This window comes from Phalacrocorax carbo, chromosome Z, assembly GCF_963921805.1.
Source record: "Phalacrocorax carbo chromosome Z, bPhaCar2.1, whole genome shotgun sequence".
NCBI classification, from domain to species: domain Eukaryota; kingdom Metazoa; phylum Chordata; class Aves; order Suliformes; family Phalacrocoracidae; genus Phalacrocorax; species Phalacrocorax carbo.
The window spans coordinates 78254948-78274391 of NC_087548.1; the positions used below are offsets into that span (position 1 = coordinate 78254948).

The following is a 19444-nucleotide window of genomic DNA, read 5'->3' on the forward strand; positions in this document are numbered from 1 at the left end:
CAGCAGCATTAAAGGAAAATCACTTCCCTAGGGCATGGTGTGTGGACAGTCAGATATGCTGATCTTGTGGTATCACCCATGAAAGAGCTGATGAGATCACTGTTATGGCTTTGCATTGAGTGCAAGCTTGATTATGTCAGAACACGTATTCTGTTCAAGTGCCAGCTGGAGATGAAAGTGAAAACTTTATGGAACATTGCATTGAGTTTTTGGCAGCACCGTGTGCAGTGTGAAGGTGTAGAGGAACAGACAGTGTCTTATCATGTTGTAGGGAGTGTGTCTGACTGCAGACTTAACTGTCACTGAACTATTTTGGTTTTTTTTCCTCTGGACAGTTTTCTCTGGTCTTCTTGAAGAACAACAGTTTTATGAAATTTTTTTCTGTAGAATAGCCTAAAATGAGGATGTGCCACCTAGTGGAAGTTAAAGCTACCTTGCAGGCTTTTTCTTCCTTCTTCCTCACCCTCACAGGCTCCAGATTAAACTGTGCTTGCTTCCTAGCACCAGTTTCACAAGATACGAGGATAGGCGGTCAAGGTTCTTAACGAGCTTTTCCATGGAGGGGATTTGTTTTATGTATTATGTTTGATCAGATACCTGTTTACACAGCAGCTTTGCTTACTTGCATTCAGGTAACGCTGGTACAGTAACTTGAGTTACTTTTGAAAACCATTACATTTTAACTGAAATGGTGGCATAGCCTGGTTGGTGATCTTATTTACTTTTCAGGATAGGAGAATATGGTCTCAGATATTAATTTGTCAATGACTGTCAGTGAAGAGCAATGTGGGCTAGATTCTGCAATCAGAAAAGTTGCATCAAGGATTAATTGACCCCTGCTTTTTCTTTTGAAATGCAAATGGTGTCTTTTCTGTTTTCTTCTTGCATAATAAAATAACTACTCCTTCTTAGGAGCACCCCTTACTTGGGCAGCCATTTTTTGTTATGCACCCCTGCCGGACTAATGAATTCATGTCTTCTGTACTGACTGGATCATGGAAACAACAGAACAGGTGAGAAACTGTGCCTTGCAAGGCTTTGTGCAATGCAGATAAAGTAAATCAGCCGGGAAGTGGAAATGGTCAAAACAACTTCATTGGTCCAGATAGAATAAGATTCTGGATTGCCACCTAAGGGCTGAAAGTTAAAATACATTTGATATAGATAAAGTGAAAGAATAGCCCCATCTGAAGTTATTTTATGACTGCCAAGTGTGTCTGCAATTCAGAAAAGGTTGGGATAATATGTTTATGGTGCTTTTTTGTTGTGTTTTTTTTTTCTTTTTCCCAGACACACAAATTACATTATATTGTGGCTCAGTACTGTAGGGCCAGTTGTGGGTTTAAATCTGCCCCTGAGTTATGCAAAACTGGCACCTGAGCAGAATACAAATGCTGATTCAGTTGAAAGGTAAGAGGAAATGAAATCACCTTTTTTCTCTCTCATCCTTGTATGAAATTAAAAAGATTAGGTAGATAACTGGCAAAAACATTTTCTTCTCCTTTGGTGCTCCCAGTTCAGTTCATTTAGGACCCACCTATCAATATTTTGCTTACATGTCTGCCTTGTTGCCTTACTTACTTTGCAATGAAAATTTGTGCTGAGAGAGATGTGCTTGGTACATTGTTGGCACCCTTCATGACTCTCAGAAGGTCCCCGATACCCTGGGGTCTTTCTCAGGTGTGTAAAAGCATTTTATGGTGGTTCCTCTGGCACATGGTTGGTGGTATGATGTAACATAACTCTGCTATGATGATTTTAATTTCATCTCTTCTCTTCTTCCTGTATGATGTCTCCACTTCAGACCTCTAAGCTGAAGGACAGATGATGGTTAGCTGTAGTAATGTTACTGCAGACTTTCCTAGGGATAAAATCAAACAAAGGAATCCTTCCCAACTGCTAAGCAACACAATGTGGAAAGATGACTATTTGTGGTTCTTCTTCTGGCAAGGACTTGCCTGGTTACAGTGGAACACCTAAGAGTTGGCTGCAGTTGCGACAGCAACTCCCAAGCACCACCAAGACCTGAACTCCATTGTGATTGCATTGACCGCTTAAAGTCACTCATTTCCTACCTCTGTTTTAGCGTGGCTATGGCCTTAGTAACACTGCACACAAATACATAAGCCTATGGGTCCCTGATACAGAGTTGAGATGCTGGGTTTGGATCCACTAAATTTGTTTACTGAAAATCATGTCCCTAGAAAATCTGCACCATCTGTGAGGATATGTATGGCAAAATACTTGTAGGATGTGGTTTAAGCGTGTGGCAATCAGTGTCTGGGCTGAGACTACTTCACCTAGGGACCACCTCCACCACAGCCTGATGCATGGACCATCCTCATGTGTGACACCAAACACAGAATATCCTAATCGAGGAAACTGAGACTACCCAATCCTGTCCTTGAGTGAGTTGCGAAATTTTCACGAATATGTGAAAATTTCAGCCCTCATCTAGGTGAGCAAATTGCTCCGATGCTGGGATAATGGGGCCAGTAGCCTGGAATAACAGGGGAAAGAAGCCATACAACTGGGATCCCTTTTTGGGGAAGGGGGCGTTGATAAAGCAATTGGGAAAGGGGCACAAGCCCTCAGCATCTGGAGGTGACTCCTGTCCAGAGTGAAGGAAAGGTATCCCTTCAAAGATGATGTTACATATCGCCTAGGAATATGGACAACCATGGAGAAAGGCATCCAGTACCTGAGGGAATTAGCTGTGCTTGAGGTGATTGATGGTGACCTGGACAATCAAGGGTCATCCAAAGATCCAGATGAAGCCGAGTGCCCACGACCCACGTGGCGGAAGTTTGTATGGAGCGCACCATCCTCGTATGCAAACTCATGGCAGTGATGTCCTGGAGAGATGACGAAGCACCAACAATGGTGGAGGTGATCGATAGACTCTGGGATTACGAAGCAAACATCTCTTCCTTCCTAGTCTCTGCTGTGGAGAAACTGTCCCAAGAGGTCCAGCAACTCAAAGAAGAAATGTCCTGCTCCCCACCTCTACAGGGTAGTGTCTCAGCTGTTAGGAATAAGGGTCTTGTTGCTCAAAGGAGAGGATACACACCACAGGCCACCCTATGGTTCTACCTGTGTGACCATGGAGAGGACATGATGAGGTGGGATGGCAAGTCTACCTCGACCCTAGAGGCATGGGTATGTGAGCGGGACCACGGCCAAGACAGCTGACCCTGACTGGCCAATGGGATGCTCACTCCATGCCATGTGACACCATGACCAGCACAGTAACCGGGGCAGTTGCCGCGCAGGGAGCAGTTGTGGCTCGGGGACTGGCAGTGTCGGGTCAGTGGGTGGTGAGTGGCTGCATCGGGGCCTGTTGGTTTGGTTGTTCATTTCCCCCCAGCACTGGGTTTTGCGCCTCTTTCATTCTTTCCATTGCATCATTGTTGCAGTTGCTATTGTTATCATTTTACTTTAATTATTAAACTGTTCTTGTCTCAACCCATGAGTGTGACCCTTCTGATTCTCTCCCCCATCCTGCTGGTGGGGGAGGGAGCAAGCAGCTCTGTGGGGCTCAGTTGCCGGCTGAACCACAATACTCAGCAATATGTCACTTTCATCCAGAGTCCAATTTCCATCAGAGCTGGAAATGTGAAATGCCTCGGGTTTCCGATTCTGAGTTTTCAGATATTTTGATTGGTTGTGCGGGTGCCAGAGCAGGGGCACAGGCTGCCCAGGGAGGCTGTGGGGTCCCTTCCCTGGAGACATTCACACCCCGCCTGCACGCAGTCCTGTGCCCCCTGCTCTAGGTGTGCCTGCTCAAGCAGGGGGGTTGGACGGGGTGAGCTCCAGAGGTCCCTTCCAACCCCTGCCATTCTGTGATTCTGTGATTTTATACTTACATCATATGTTATTGGTGGATTGAAATACAGTGCAGGCTTTAAAATTCAGTTGGTGCAGAATTCTTTTGCCAGCCAGTTGGAATTAATAATGGAAGAATGTAATTTATCTCATTCTGGATCATAACAACCTGAAAAGCCATTTTTCCATGTAAGATTAAAAAAATACAGCTTTCTGTTCATGTACCATGACAGTAGCTGCATTGTCTTTTTTAACACTTTTGGTAACATACTTGATAATTGCATCCATAGCCTATTTTCAGATTTAAGGGAGACTTACACAGGAGGGGAAAAAAAAAAAAAAAAAAGCCCAGATACAACAGTTTTAAGAGCTGTTAAATGTTCATCCCTGCTCTGTGACCTCCATTTGTGATTTACTGGAACAGAAGAGTGAAAGCAATGGACCCTCCTCAGCTGCCCTGCATTGCTGAGCAGCTCTGTCAGCTTCTCCTGCCACCATCCACCATGTTGGCACAGTCACACTGTGCTGGGCGGCCCTGGGGACCTTTATTCTCAGTGTAACTTAGAACTGGCGTCAGGTAGTTTTATTTAAACCAAGGTCTGAATTAGCTCCTGATGACCTTAGGATCAAGGAAGTGGAAAGGACTGATGGAGTTGTTCCCTGTAAACCGTCAGCACAGAATGCTGCATCAGCGTAGCTGAGGATCAGTTATGCTCATTTTCCCAAAGCATCACAGATGTTACCTGGTAGTGCACTGACAGCTGAATATACAGAAGAAATTCCACTTTTAAACAACAGAAATAATAAAATGCAATCCTGAATACAGAGTGTCTTTGGAATAACCTCTAGCTGAAATGCTGGTTTTAGTCTTCTCTTACACTGGACAAGAACTGTTCCTTGGTAAAGGAGAAGAAAAGAGCCTGGAACAATTTTGATTATTATTTTCAGTACTAGTTCTTAGACCTTGAGAAGATTCAGCCGCTAAGATGCTGCTGTGCAAAATTTAGAAGCATAGTTTCGCAGGCATTTCTTGGAGACCAGCTCTTCCTGTTTCTGTCTTGGACGCAGAAAGTGCGGTACAACAGTATTACTCATAATAGGATTTGGCCAGTTGGGTTTCTTTGCTATAGGCAAAACTTCTTATTGCAAGTCTGTGAAGTGTCATTGATCTACTCAATGGCAGCATCGCTTCCATGTGACGCTGTACATGGGATAGTGTAACTTACAGATTGTAATTACAGACGAAGGAAGACAAATACGAAATAAGTCTGGGAGAATATACTCCAGTCACTTTCTCCACTACATCAGCTTTCAATTGCACCACAATCTTCTCTTCTTTTTTGTTTGTAAGAATTAAAAGAAAAGTGGAATTTGTATGTAAATAAGAAATAAATATTTTTCTGTTCCATGGAGGAATTGTCTCTGCCCATTACATTCCAGCTTAATTTATCATTTGTAAACAAAACTGACTATTATTTGGACAGGGCATTGCATATTGTACTAGACTTAAGATTTCTTCTGTCAGAAACAACCCTAGGCACTTGTGTAATGGATGGCTGTGCACAGTGGGGTACTGCTCTGTCAGTGTCCTGACAGTCACACTCTTAACTCCTAGATATCTTCTCCTAGCAATCACTCTACCTCCTAGATACCTTGTAACCATATATTCACTTGGCCAGACACTCAAGTTGTTCCCAGTGTCTGAAGCTGTCTCTGTCTTGCTTCCTTCCTGCTGATAATGCCCCTCCAAAATCTTCTTCAGTGCCTTGACCCTGTTCCTACAGATACTGAGACATGATGGTAGTAACGGGGAGCATGAAATGGATAAGCAAACTGACAGTTCCCCTGCGCGGCTACAATTCTTAACTGTTAAACACCATAAACAACGAAGCAACAGAGCAGTGTCATCATCAGTGTCAGCGTTTCCCTGAAATTGGGCCAGAATAACTACTGGACAAAAAACTCATCTCGGTTAGTACAAATACACTAAGCTTAAATTGAGAGACAAATACAGGATAACATAAATGTTTGGGATCAAGGAGAGATATACTCCTGTTTAGATATCTACTTTCTAATGGCTTAAGTGGGAGGTAGACATCTAATTTCCCATTTACATCTGTGCCTTAATGACTTTGCAGGATACTTTATACAGAATGTTTATGTACAAAAAGCCTATTTTATTACAAAATCAAGTTAATTGCAGCATTATTTTGTACTTTTATTTAGCAAATATATTGAAGATCCTTAGATCTGAACTTGGGTTACATACATGATCTGAAATCTTGCAGCCTACCAAAAAGAAAATTTCCAGTTCCAAACAGTTTTGTAAATTTGCTCATTCGTTCAACCTTGCTAATCTGGGAAGACATATTGAGGACCATTGCTGCTGGGGACTTCTTTTAAGAGAACTGACTCATACCTGCCCTTGGTTGAAAGAATCAGCAAGAAGAATGAATATTATGTCTTCAACTAAGCCAAAAATATGCTTGTCTTTGGAATGCAATTGCTACCTACATAATCCCTCATTTGTGCCAGCATGATCAGGTTAGAATTTAACCCCCCATCTGGTCTGCCAGACGGTTTGTAATTGGTTGGTTTTGGATACTAAAAGAAACATTCCTCTGGTGAAATTGCATGCTTGTTTTCACAACAGAAAATGCTGAACTGGTTAATTAGAGCTGAATGTAGTGAGGTAATCAATATCAATTGTTGTTGCAACTCCCTGAATTTCAGCAAAACTTTTTCAATAACTTTTTTTTTTTTTTGCCATTTGCTATGACTATGGTTTAATGAATTTTTTTGGACATCTATATTTATATTGCATAGCGTTTCCATTCCAGCACAAAGGAGAAACAATTGTTCTTTCTGCTGAACTGTGAAGTTACAACTATTTCCTCCAAAATACTCTTTTCTAGAGAACAGCATATGTATGAATACCTGTGCATATTTTTAGTACCATGTAGGCTTTTAAAAGTGTTTCAGAGAGCTTAGAACATTTCTTAGCAATAAGTTCTTACTATCTAGAATAAAAAAAAAAGTGTATATGAACTGTAGCTGCTAAACTGCTGCACCAAGAAGCTGCAACTTTAATTCCTAAATTTTAAAAGCCAGGCTGATACAGAGGCATGCTAGGACAGTAGCCCTGAAGAGAGTAAGCGTGTATTGAGTGCTTGGGAAGAATTGGGAAGGTGTCACACCTGTTATCTTTATGTCCTAGATTTCATTAGAGTTTAAAAAATGCTGCACCACAAGCAAGCTTTCACTTCACCACTTCAGAGCTTGTTGTAACTGTCACCAACTGAAGGTGAATTTCAACTTAAGGCAAGAGAGGAGTTTACTGCTGTGTTTGAAAACGGAATGGTTTTACAGAGCCCTGCCTTGAACACCTTTTTCCTCAAGCCTGTTGGAAAACAGCATATTTTCCTGTGGTGTTATTTTTCAGTAATGTTGTTAGTACAGCACACTGGAAGAGGTAGCCCTGTCTAAAGAGATTAGGCTGTGTGCTTTGTGCACTGCTGGGTTCAGCAGCCGTGCACTATTAGCCTCAGCAGCAGAGGCCAGATGGAGTGAGATGCTATTTGGGTGCTTCCTTTCCCAGTCTTTGTTGCTGCCCAGGATTAGGCTATAGACAGAGAAGAATCTCAGTAAGTAGATTTTCACCAGCAGTCATCTGCATCACCAGGAACAACCCCCGATGTCTCTTTTGGAATACATCACCTTAAAATGCAGAAGCCGGTCTTAAGGATTTTTGTTTCCGCTGAGCAAGCGTTGCAGTTGGTTCCACTCCACTTCCAGGGGCAGGGAGAGCCCACATCAGGGGAGAACACAGGCTGAGCATAGGTAGAAAAAGATTTGGCAAACTGAGGAAATGAGCTAATCCTTCTTTCCTTTGCACTTGATCCAAACCAAAATCCTGAACTGAATTTTGGTGGATTCCAGCCAGGCCTCACTCCGCCAAGTATTGATTGCTTCTCCAGGGTTGGTAAAGGTCATTCTCCTGCACCCAGCAGTCAGGTATTGTTCGCGTCGTATGATTAGCCAAGTCTTTTAATATTTACTTGTGCTTTGCTGATGAATTAGAAACATGGACTGTTGCAACTATTGCAGAAGTTCACCTCTCCTCTGATCTCTCTGGGTTCCCTTCCGTTACAGAGGATTTGTGTTGTATAACACATAGTTTTGATGCTTCTTTATTAGACTTCAAACCCATCATCACCTGGTGATGAGATTTGGCTTGGCTCATCTTCCTTGGACTTCTTTCTACAGTGTACAGCTCTCACAAGTTATTCCTGACGGAATCCACAGACACATTTGCTAGAAGAATCCTGGTGCCTAAGTGTTGACTAGATGTTACTTGCTAAACATGCTTGTAAAATAAATAATAAGACGCAGCTCAAATGTGCAACTAGCTTTAATACTATCATGCTTTTCTTGTCCTCCTTCCTGTTCTGTGTGTGCTCCTACTCCTGGTGACTTTTATTATCCCTTCACCTTAATAGCAGTCTCACTTCTGCTACACTGCAAGAAGTTTAAAAAAACAAACCAAAACAAGCCCCTAACTGAGCCAAACCTTTAAAAGGTACACATGCTCGGTGGAGTAATAAGCACCAGTGTTTATTTTCTTTTCCATGTTTTTGATCTAATAAGATTTCAGGCAAATTTACTCCATAAGCTCTTGTGCTTATATGTAGCATCTAGCCACCATTTAGGTACACAAAGGTGACAAGGCAATAAGTGTCCCGTTTTCCTAACAGGAACTCGCTGAATCAGTTTAAAGCTAAATTTCCCATTTTGAAGATTTCTTTTGTTAAAGACTACATAAACAACTTTCTGCTTTAGACCTTTCACGTTTCAGCTTTTCCCCTCATTGTACCGACAGCAACATCTAGTGGCAAGACTACCTCATGACAACGCCCTACTTCTGGAAACTGGTCTAGCTCCATTTACCTCTGGGTAAATCTTCATCTTCTCTACTGCCAGATTGACTTTAGAATTTAAAAATAATTCGAACTGTGAGGACTTCGATAGTCCTTCGCTGGCTGCAGTAAAATCCTTTTTTTCAAAGAAGTATCGCTGGCAGCGTCACTAGTAATCCTTGCTATGCAAGAAAAGCAAATCAAAACAACAAAACCAAAGCTGCCGATTTCCTTAGCTGAAGTAACGCATCTCCTGTAGAATTTGAGCTGGAATCCTAAAACCAGCAGTTGTGTAGGATAACATTTGCATACATGAGAGCATGATTTCTTGATTAAATGAGCTGACTGGGATCTGTCTCTTCCACCAGGAGCTGCTGTCAGATCTGCAAGTTGTGAGTCATAGCTCAGTGTTCAGGTTTGCTCATCCAGTAGCTTCCAGTCTTACAGTAATCAGGGATCACCTGAAAAAAATTGGTGGTGATGTTCTAGCTGTTTTCCATGTAACTGTGTACCTGGTTTCTCTCACATGTCTACCTGCAGTTGGTTTGATGCATATTATTAGTAAATAGAGCTGTACCGACGGCAGCAAACGCTTTCAAACCTGGCTGGCTGCTCACATTGTTCTGCCCCTCCTAGATGAAGGCTGGATTTCGGAGACTTTGTAGTAGAATATGTATGCATCTCTACTATGTGCCACCTCTGATTACGCATATGTGTTCCAGATTTCACAGAAGCATTAGATGGAGCCCACAGCAGACGTGGTAAGGACGTATCTGGGATTTCCGGGCATACAATAGCACGGCTGGTTACTGTGCGTAAACAGTAGCTTTGATTTAGTGAAGCTGTAAGAAATACTGGGCAGATGTAGAAGATCCTCAAAATCCATCCGCATAACATTTTGGGTGAAAAGAGAACACAACCAGAACACGCGTATGGTTGCACGAAAGAAAAAATTTACAAGCAGTTAACCCTCCACTATCCAAGAAGACAGGAGGGCTAGGAAACCAGAATGTGCAGTAAAAAATATGGCGATGTTGGGTACCCTGGGGAGCCGTGGGGACGGCTGACGGCGTGGTCCTCCAGACCTCTTCCCTTACGCTCCGACGTGCTCGTTGGCTGAAGCGTGCTACAGGCACCGTGCATTTACACTATGTCCAAGGTTAGTCAAGGAGTTAAGGCCTCGCTCTGAAAACCTCAAACAGTATTTAAGTCAGGTTCCAACAGAGGGAGTCTTAACTCTGGAATCACAGAGAGCTGCTTGTCCAAAGCTGCCCCTTAAAGCTGGGCATGGGCTGCAGCAAAAGCCATTTTTGTTACGACTGGGGCTGCTGCATTTACAAGGATAAGGGAGACCTAAGTTCAACATCGGTTCTGCACCTGAACAAGGATTTGAGTCCAAATCTCACAAATTCCCAGATGACCAAGCTACAGAATACCCAGTAGTAGAGGTTCTCAATCTGTTCTCGAATTTTACTCCATTTTCATATAAGTTAATGAATACTAAGTGAAGCAGAGCCTTTTGGATGAACACACAGATGAATTGTGATTATAATGAGGGAATTGTTTACCCCCTAACTTCAGCCAAATAAATATTTTGAAGTTTTATTGCATAAAATAGCTCTAACATGAAACAAAGAAGCCAGTGCTCCACTATAAGCTTTGTGCAAAATGTACTTTCAAGGAGCCAAATTCAGGATAAAATATATGAGTGCAAGTATCAACAGAACAGAAGATCTGGCAATTACTTAAAGGCTGACAAAGGGACACGCTGGCTCCTTGCTTGATGTTCTGTTCTATAATTCCGTGTTAGTTCTGGCATCCACATTTTAAAGTGATGTTGAAAAACTGGACAATACAGAGAGAAAAATGTTTGAAGATACTGATTAAATACTTCAGTTTTTCAAGTAGCCTGATGATGGTGCAGACATCTCTGAAAAGTAAAAAAAAAATCAAACTATTTAGAAGGGTTTTTTTTAATTTAGCAAAGAAAGGCAGAAAGCCCTACTCAAAGACATGTTCAAGTCAGTAACACAGCAGTTAAATGAAAGGATCTGGAATGCACTAAAAGAAACGTGTGTTTTCAGATCAGGCAGGCTTGCCCAAGTCCAACTATTTAGACTTAATTTGCACTTAACATGGAAGCAACTGGGTGAAGTTCTATGGGCTGAGCAGGACACAAGTAAGATTAGATAAATGGTTTAATAATCTCTTCAGGACCTAAATCTGATGAGTTGTGTGCCAGGTGCCATTGCCTTTCTTCACACTAGAAACTAGAACTGCCATCATCATCTGAAGACTATGAATAAATAACATTTTCAACATTTACAGCAACCAACTTCCATTTGAGGAAGGCTGTTTTCCAAAATATGCATTAAAATTCATGCAGTTTTTCCTCCCAACTTGCTTGAGGGGATGTTTTGAATCCCGATGAATTTAATAGTCCCACAGAAACATTAGGGTTTTTTTCTTGGCCAAACCTAGCAGTAAGAAATTTCATTTCAGTTCCTACGGGAAGAGTTTTATGACTGACATGATGACTGAAGATAAAATTCCATCTACACTAGACAGCAGCCTGTTTCTTCCAAAAAAGATTGAGTCTGTTAATTTAAGTTCTGGATTGTGTAGTATTTATTACAGTTAATACAAACATCATTCAAACAGCATCTATGCTTAGCCACTGAGCAGATAGTGAAAAACAAGGGAGTGATACAGAATACTTCAGGCTTTGGGAAAAAAAAAAACAAACCCAACAACCAACCACCTCTATATAATTATGTCATATTTGAACTATCTAGTGTCCAACAAACGAGTTATCCCGTGCTCCTGAAAAGCAATCTATCTTTCTTCATAGAGTACAGTGGTATTTTATAAAACTGGAATTACCTCTATTTAGAGAACAAAAATTGAATGACTAGCAAAAGGTCACAGCAGAGAGAACAGAGAAACAAAATCTAGTCATGCTGCATGACAAACATTTTCATCCTAGGTTATATTCCATCTCTAAGTGCTGTACTGACATCTGGTAAGAAATGCCCACTGCAGATTTGTATCAACAGACATCAAGGAAACGTAACTTCACTGCAAGGTGTGGCGGTGAACCTTCCACTGCAGGAGCCACCTGCAGCAACACAGGGGTTTGTGATGCAGCCCCTTGGGATTGTTAAGGCTGTAACACCAAAGCCATAGTCAGCCCGCTTTCACTTTTGGTGCACGTAGCACGTGTCAGCTGTACGGACCGCATGTGCCAGGGTGAGGGAGTGCTGCTCCCTTCCATGATGTTACGGTGCTCCAGCCCTCCAGGCAGCGGAGCAATCCCTGCATACTTTCTCCTTCAAGGCCACCTACATCCTCAGGCCAGAGCCCATTAGCTCTGTGCTAGTGTCACTATTAGGCCCAAGCTTCAAAATCTTTATGGCTCTGCACAAGTGGCAGCATTCAGGAAAGGTTTCTGAGGGGACAGAGGCCTCAGAGATCTATCAGTCCAGCTTGACAGCAAGACAGTCACTACTCTAGTTATTAAGCTGAAGAAGCCTTCACAAAAGTGCTGGCAATCAGGGACGATCCACAAAGCACTAAAACACCCCTTAATTCTATGAAGTAAAAACCTCTGACATTCCCACCCGACAGCTGCGCTGCTCCACGCAACAGAGGTAAATCTGGAAACACGGTGCTTTTCGGGCTCACCTACCAGTTATAAAGATGCTCTGGCTCTCTTCTGTTGCCCAACAGCAAAGCACTTCTTACAGAAGGAAAAGCCAGCTGCCCGGAAGACAGACACCATGCCCCAACATCTCTGAGGTACATCACCCACAGATACACAAAAAAACCTGGAAGCCTTAAATAACAAGCATGGAAGTTTTTCCAATCAAAAATTTTATTGACATTCTTGGCAAATCAATCTAGATTTATGATCTTGGCCTCTCCTTCTTGCCCTTGTACAAGGCCAACAGAGAAACATTGGCTACTTTGACAACCTTGAAGCGAACTCCAGGAATGTCACCAACAGCATGACCCTTCCGACCGAAACCAGCGACCAGGACTTCATCGTTCTCCTGCAATGAAAGGCCACGTAGTTACAAAGCTACGAACATTAAACCCGTACATACTTCTGACACGGGTAACGTTAGAAAGTCTAGGGTGTTGCTCAAATGTAAAGAAAGGGTGGTAATACTGAAGGTTGTTGATAACAAACATTAATATAGGACTGTTAGCCCCTCTGGTGTTTCGGAGAAAGGAAACATAAGCAGAGATGTCATGTAGCCTGCAGCAGCACAGCTAAGAACTGGCTTTGCCAAGGGAGGGGAAAGTGCAAAACCACCGCTTATGTATTTGCCTGCCTCTGCCACTACAGCTTCAAGATACACGTGGTGCAGAAAGTCACGTTCCCTTGTCTAACCATCCCCTTAATCCATCCATCATGTTTCTTTGATACACAACATTTTGTAGATCGCTTCTTGAAAATTACCTCAATGAAGTTCAGACAGCCATCGTTGGGAACAAAAGCTGTTATTTTTTTGCCATTCTTAATCAGCTGAACTCTCACACATTTCCTGATGGCAGAGTTGGGCTGTTTAGCTTCTACTCCACTAAAATGGAAGCATATAGAAATAAATTAGCAAAAATCAGTTTGATGAATTAGCAGATACTCATTACACCATCACAAATTACAGTATTTGTACATCTGTACTTCAAAACCATAACTTGTTGGTTATCTATTTAGAGCTGTTCAATACGTAAAAGCCCAGTTCCTAAGATGAGTAAGAACTGAAAATCTCCTACAGACATATGGTTAATTCAGTAAATAAAAATCTGGAGGCAGGGAGTGGAGGAAGAGAAACACCCTGGCACAGCCCTGGAAGTGTCCCAGTGAAGCTTATAAATGATAAAAAAAAAAAAACAACAAACAAAAAACAGGCCGGAAGACAAGTGGGTGGAATCTTTGACACAAGGAACACACATAAAATCCATCCCCCAGTCCTACACTGATTAAGGGGTTATTTTGGTTTTTCTGCTTCTAAATACGCAGAATTTTTACAGTGACACGTGTATGAGCAAAAAACCCCCAGCTTGCACCACAGCCACTTGGAAAAATAAACCCCGTTTTCAATTCAGCATACAGAAATTAAGAGAAACGTGGGATGTTACAAGTAGCAAAACCTCTTGTATACTTAGGAAACAGCACAGCTCAGCGCTGCTTCTCTCCTCCCCTGAGGTCCATCCCAAAGACCTCAACGTCCCGGGGGGGTCTCCCGGGCAGGCAGGCACCCCCCTCTACCCCCCACGGGTGTCTGCCTCACCCCACCCCTCGCAGCTCTACCCACACTTTCTCCAGGACGATCCCCTTGGCGTGGGAGGCGCCGCCGAAGGGGTTGGCCTTCAGCGCCGTCCCGAGGTGGGCCTTCTTGTACTGCTTGTCGTGCCACTTCTGGTCGCGGCGGTGGCTGCGGAGCTTCCGAGCCGTACGGAGCCCTCGGCACTTCCCTGCGGAGCAAAGGGGGCACAGGGGTGAGCGGGCGGAGGGGCCCGGCCGCCGGCGGCCACCCGCCTACGCCTCTGCGGGGACGGCGCTCCCGGGGAGCGGCGGCCATGTGGCGAGTAATGGCGGCGGCGGGAGGCCCAGAGCCGGCGGCAGGCCGGCAGCGCCGGCACCGGGGAAGCGCTACGCGCCTGCCCCAGCCCGGCATTGCCCGTGCCCCCGCCACCGCCGCCTCGCCCCGGGCCCCCCCGGCCCGTCACAGGCCCGCCGCGGCCCGGCCCGCCGCGGCGCGGCGCAGCGCAGCGCTCACCCATCCTTCCTCGCCGGCCGCTGAGCGCGAAAGAGGGAGGCGCAGCCGCTCGGCGCCGCCTAGCTGCGGCCGCGAGGCCCCGCCGCGGGCTGCCCGCCCCGCGCCTGACTGAAACTCCCGCCAGGCGGCGGCTGGGGCGACCCGCGGGGGCGGGAATCGGAGAGTCGGGGACTCGTGAGGCTGCGGGGACTCGGGGAGTCACGGGGTGACCTGAGCTGGGAGGGACCCGCGAGGGTGGCCGAGCCCAGCTCCTGTCCCTGCACAGGGCAGCCCCAAACTCACACCGCGTCCCTGAGGGCGTTGGCCAAGCGCTTCTTGAACATCGCCGGGCTGGTGCCGTGATGCCTCCCTGGGGGGCCTGTGCCAGGGCTCCACCACCCTCTGGGGGACGAACCTTCCCCTAATGCCCAGCCTAACCCGCCCCTGGCACAGCTCCCTGCCGTTCCCTCGGGCCTGGCGTTGGGCACCAGAGAGCAGGGACCAGCCCTGCCCCCCTCCTCCCCTCGGGAGGGAGCTGCAGAGCGCCATGAGGCTGCCCTCGGCCTCCTCTGCTCCAGCTGAACAGACCAAGGGACTCCAGCCGCTCCTCGTACGGTTTCACGTATAAACCCTTCCCCAACTCCGTGCCCTCCTCGGGACACTCTTTGGTAGCTTTACACCCCCAATGTCCTGCGGCGCCCAACGCTGCCCACAGCGCTCGGGGTGAGGCCGCCCCAGCGCGGGGCAGAGCGGGACAATCCCCCCCCTCGCCCGGCTGCGGTGCAGGGCTCGGTGCCCCCCAGGGCACGGCTGGCCCCCCGGGCTGCCAGGGCATGCTGTTGGGTCGTGTTCAACTTGCCATTGACCAGAGCCCCCAGGTCCCTCCCTGGGGAGCTGCTCCCCAGCCCCTCGTTCCCCAGCCTGTCTGTACATCCAGGGGTGCCGTGCCCCAGGGGCAAAGTCCGGCACTTGCCCTTGTTAAACTTCGTACGGTTGGTGATTGCCCAGATCTCCAGTCTGTCCTGATCCCTCTGCAGGGCCCCTCTGCCCTTCAGAGCGTCAACAGCTCCTCCCAGTTCTGTGTCATCAGCAAAATTAATTAGAATTCCTTCCAGTCCTGAATCTGAGTCATTTATGAAGAGATTAGAGTACTGGCCCTAAGATGGATCCCTGCAGAACCCCACTAGTGACCAGCTGCCAGCCTGATGTTACCCCACTTACTACGACCCTTTGAGCCCGACCCATCAGCCTATTGCTCATCCCCTGCATAATGTGTTTATCCTGCTGTGTGCTGGACATTTTGTCCGGGAGGGCACTGTGAGAGACAGTATCGAAAGCTTTACTGACTCCAAAAATATCACATCGACTGGCTTCCCTTGGTCAACTAGGTGGGTGGTTGGGAGGAGTAGGGCGTTGGGTTCCCTCTGCAGGTGCTGGCCCCTGGGCACCAGCGCCCATGCCTCCCGCCCCAGATTTAACTTCTTTAATCCAGTTTCTCCAGGAGTTTTGGCCTCGGCGGCGAGGGGGGAGGTAAGGAGCACAGGGTGCCGGTGAAGGGAAGCTGTGGCTTCTCTGGGGTAACTGAAGGAGCGGTGGGCACAAAGGGCCTTGAACTTCAGGGCATCCTCACCAAATGGCGCTTGTGTGGCTCCGCTTCCTGGCATCAGGGGTGTTTGCAGTGCTTGAGGTGACTCCCGCGCCCGGAACAAGTGTGGAGCCATCGTAAGAGTGCAGGGGGCATGGCGGCATCACCCCCATTCTGTGGGGAGTGGCCTCGGTTGCAGGATGGGAGCCCCCTTTCTTTGGCTGCTCTGTTCTCAGGGCTCACTGAGCCCCTCGGTCCCTCTGCACCCTTGCCAGCCTGCCAGGCTGCTCACAACGCCAGCAAGAGCATAAAATCTTGCGTATGGTGTATTTAGGGTGAGCGAGGAGGATATCAAAGAGCTCTGATGGTAGCTGAGCCTGGATTTCTCACTCTCAACTTTTTACTTTACCTACATTGTCCCTAAGTCTTCTGTGGATTTACATCAGAGTAAAATCCTGTAACAGAAACAAGCATTTATTAATTTGGAAAGCTACTCTTAGTCCATCCTGCCTAACTCCAGGGGTCTGCAGATGCCAACTGAACAGGCACAGGTGCCGCATGTAAGCGACCCACTCCCTAATAGAAAAAAGTCAAGAACATTCACTTCCCTTTTTGGGATTGCTGTGAAGGGGCAGTTGTTAAATCTAAATGTATCTTTATTAACATAACCTGCGTTTACAGGTTAAATAGAAAACACTTACTTTGTTCAGGGCGGTTTTTACATTCAATCTGCATAGAATAAATAATCAAAAAACATTAAATAAATAATTTTTTAAAAACCCTATAAAAATGGAACAAACAAAACCCAGAAAACGCAGCATCAGTTACAGGAGCAAACAGGTTACAGATTACAAATTATAATAAAAAACCACCTCTTTAAAAGATGCAATTCCAATGTAAAGGAATGCAATCACTATTTGGTCATTTTAAGAATAGGGAACTTAATCGTGTAAAAATGTTACAGCCTTGTTTTACAATCTCAGCAATATTAAGAATACTTAAAAGCTGACTAGGAAGGAAATTGATTAATAAATAAAATTAATATACTGAAACAAACTGTGCCATTTGGTGCACAAATATTCACTAAGACGTTAAGATGTCAGAAAGAGACGATTTGAGATGATGCTACTGTAGGTTTTGCTGTTTCTTTTTAAACTTTGGTAGGACTTTGGGACAATTCTGTTATGACAGTTGTTCTTCATTTCACCATGTTCTTCAAAACTAGTATTGTTTATCTGATCCAAAACCAAAGAGAAGTGCTCGGGTTTAGTTAGTGTCATCTGTTGCAAAAATATTCCCCCAGACATGTCACCCAGGGTTTAGTAACATGCAGGGGATACATTTGTATATGCAAACCATTTGTTATGGCACAGAAAGGCATACAAAAATTATCAAATTAAAATATTTGCTAGTACTCTACCTTGTGCAAAAGGAACTTAACAGTCTTGGTCTCTCCTTGTCCTCGTACAAGGCAAACAGAGATACAGTGGGTACTTTGACACCCTTGAACACCGTGCATGTCGCCGACAGGCTTACCCTCCAACCAAAACCAGCAACCAGAACTTGGTCATTTTCCTAGAATTTAGCAGTAACTAGAGTGTTAAAAACAATGGTATGATTTAATTGCAATAACAAATAAGAATAAAGTCAAGTAAGGCTAACAAGCAAGACTCGTTTTGGTAATTTTACATGCACATGTACAGTGGAGTAGCTGTGCCCTGAGTCAGTTGAAATAGCCTCAAGTTAAGAAAATTCGAGCCCAGCACTTTCACAGTCTGTGTTTGCTAACTAGCAGAACCCAGTAGTTCTACACTCCCCAAAGTGTGGGGTGAGTATCATTACTATTTCTGAGTGGTTATACTGGGTTTGTTAGATTTATTGGTTTTTGATACAGGTTATTTACCTTGATGAAGTTCAGGCAAACAGTATTGGGAGCAAGGGCCGTTATTTTCCTGCTATTCTGGATCAGCTGGATGCTAACACGTTGCTGGATGGCAGAGTTGGGCTGCTTCCCTTCCACAGGTCTGTTTTACAGAGGAGTGAAGCAGGCACCGAGCAGCATTTTCTTTGCGTGGGGCAGCCCTGGGCCAGACCCTGCTGGCACCCTGGTACTCAATGCACCAGGCACAGATGCGGCCCCATCCCCGATGCTCCTGGCCGCAGGTGCACCATCGGGCTCTGCAGAGGCATGCTTGGAAAGGTAGCCAGAAGACCCTGCTCTCATGGGGTCCTTCCTTTCCCTGGCTAGGTGTTTTCGCAGTGAAATAACCCAGATTAGTAACTCTGCAGGAAACAGCCGCCAAGCAGGACTGTTGGCAGCTGGGTGGAAATGGGTTGTTTTCTTTGGAGAATGCCAACACTGTTATGTAAGTGCTTCTAAAATTAAATATTTCGGTTGGCCAAGCAGATAAATCCACCCAAAATCCCACAGTTTATCTTAAAACTCCTGGTATAATCTGTTCTCTGGCATTCTCTGTGAAATCTGATTTCTGACTTCCCGCAGAGCTGTACAATGAAAGCCTCAACTGGAGGGGTCAGGGGCTGACCTCCCTGCAGCTGGCCCCTCACACCCTGGCACTCATGCCCTGCATCCCCACTGTGTCCCCAGCCTGGCGACAGCCGTGCTCTGCACAGTGTGGGAACTATGGTGCCACTGCCATTTTGGGGCTGCTTGGCACTGGCCAAGGTGCAGCCTGCCACCTCTGGAACTGGCCACTCCTGTCCTGTCCCCCTGGCAGTTTCCTTAGCACAGTCCTGTCTGTGAGTGTGTAAAATGCTTTCAGTGCTTCCTCAGGTGCCTCTTCTAGCAGGGAGAACAACAAAAAGGAGGTTGAAGAAAAAAGGGAGGGAGAAATAGGGCGTTGACTACCTTGTCTGGTACCTCAAAGCCTGTGGCTTTCTCTCACTTGAACGGCAAGTACCTGACAAAACACTGATGGGCGTAAAAAAAACCAGTCAGAACCTCTGGCTGCCACAGTTGCATTCTCCAGGGGAGTGGAGATAACACAAGTGCTGGGACCTCTTTCCACAGTGGTAGATCTACCTTGTGATGCAGACTGAGCATTTCTGTGGGATTTTTGTGTCGTTTCCCCCCCTACCCCCGTGAAGGTAGACCAACAATTGGAAGCTTCATTCTTGATCCAGTCTCCATCCAGAGCAGGTGTGATAGGGCCTAGAATCTGTATAGAGGGTTCTTGGGGTAGGATGACATCCTTTGGGGTTGTTAGGAAAGGGCACAAGGAGTAGAAGGGAAGCAGGAAAAGGAGTTGTAACAAGATTAATTTTTGCATCACCCCAGCCTTCATGGTGGAGGTGGAGGCTGAAAGCCCTGTGGGCAGATCAGTTGCCCAGAG

The 19444-nt window shown here is 45.6% G+C and overlaps 2 protein-coding genes across 3 annotated transcripts in view; one reads left to right on the forward strand and one right to left on the reverse strand.

Annotated features, from left to right (window-relative positions):
• The window catches only part of ATG10 (autophagy related 10), a 94133-nt gene extending 88896 nt beyond the window's left edge, over positions 1-5237 (forward strand). For both annotated transcript variants that reach the window (XM_064438433.1, XM_064438432.1), the window contains 3 exons: positions 913-1013; positions 1291-1410; positions 1805-5237. In XM_064438433.1, coding sequence (XP_064294503.1) covers positions 913-1013; positions 1291-1410; positions 1805-1817 — 234 coding nt within the window. In that variant the 3' untranslated portion in view covers positions 1818-5237. The remainder of the gene's footprint in view (positions 1-912; positions 1014-1290; positions 1411-1804) is intronic.
• Positions 5238-12593: 7356 nt separating this feature from the next.
• On the reverse strand, positions 12594-14642 carry RPS23 (ribosomal protein S23). Its single transcript, XM_064438295.1, has 4 exons — positions 14528-14642; positions 14063-14222; positions 13207-13327; positions 12594-12793 (listed from the first exon to the last, which is right to left on the reverse strand). Exons 1-4 carry the CDS (start codon positions 14529-14531, stop codon positions 12647-12649), a joined length of 432 nt encoding a protein of 143 aa, XP_064294365.1. The 5' UTR covers positions 14532-14642; the 3' UTR covers positions 12594-12646.
• Between the last annotated feature and the right edge of the window lie 4802 nt (positions 14643-19444).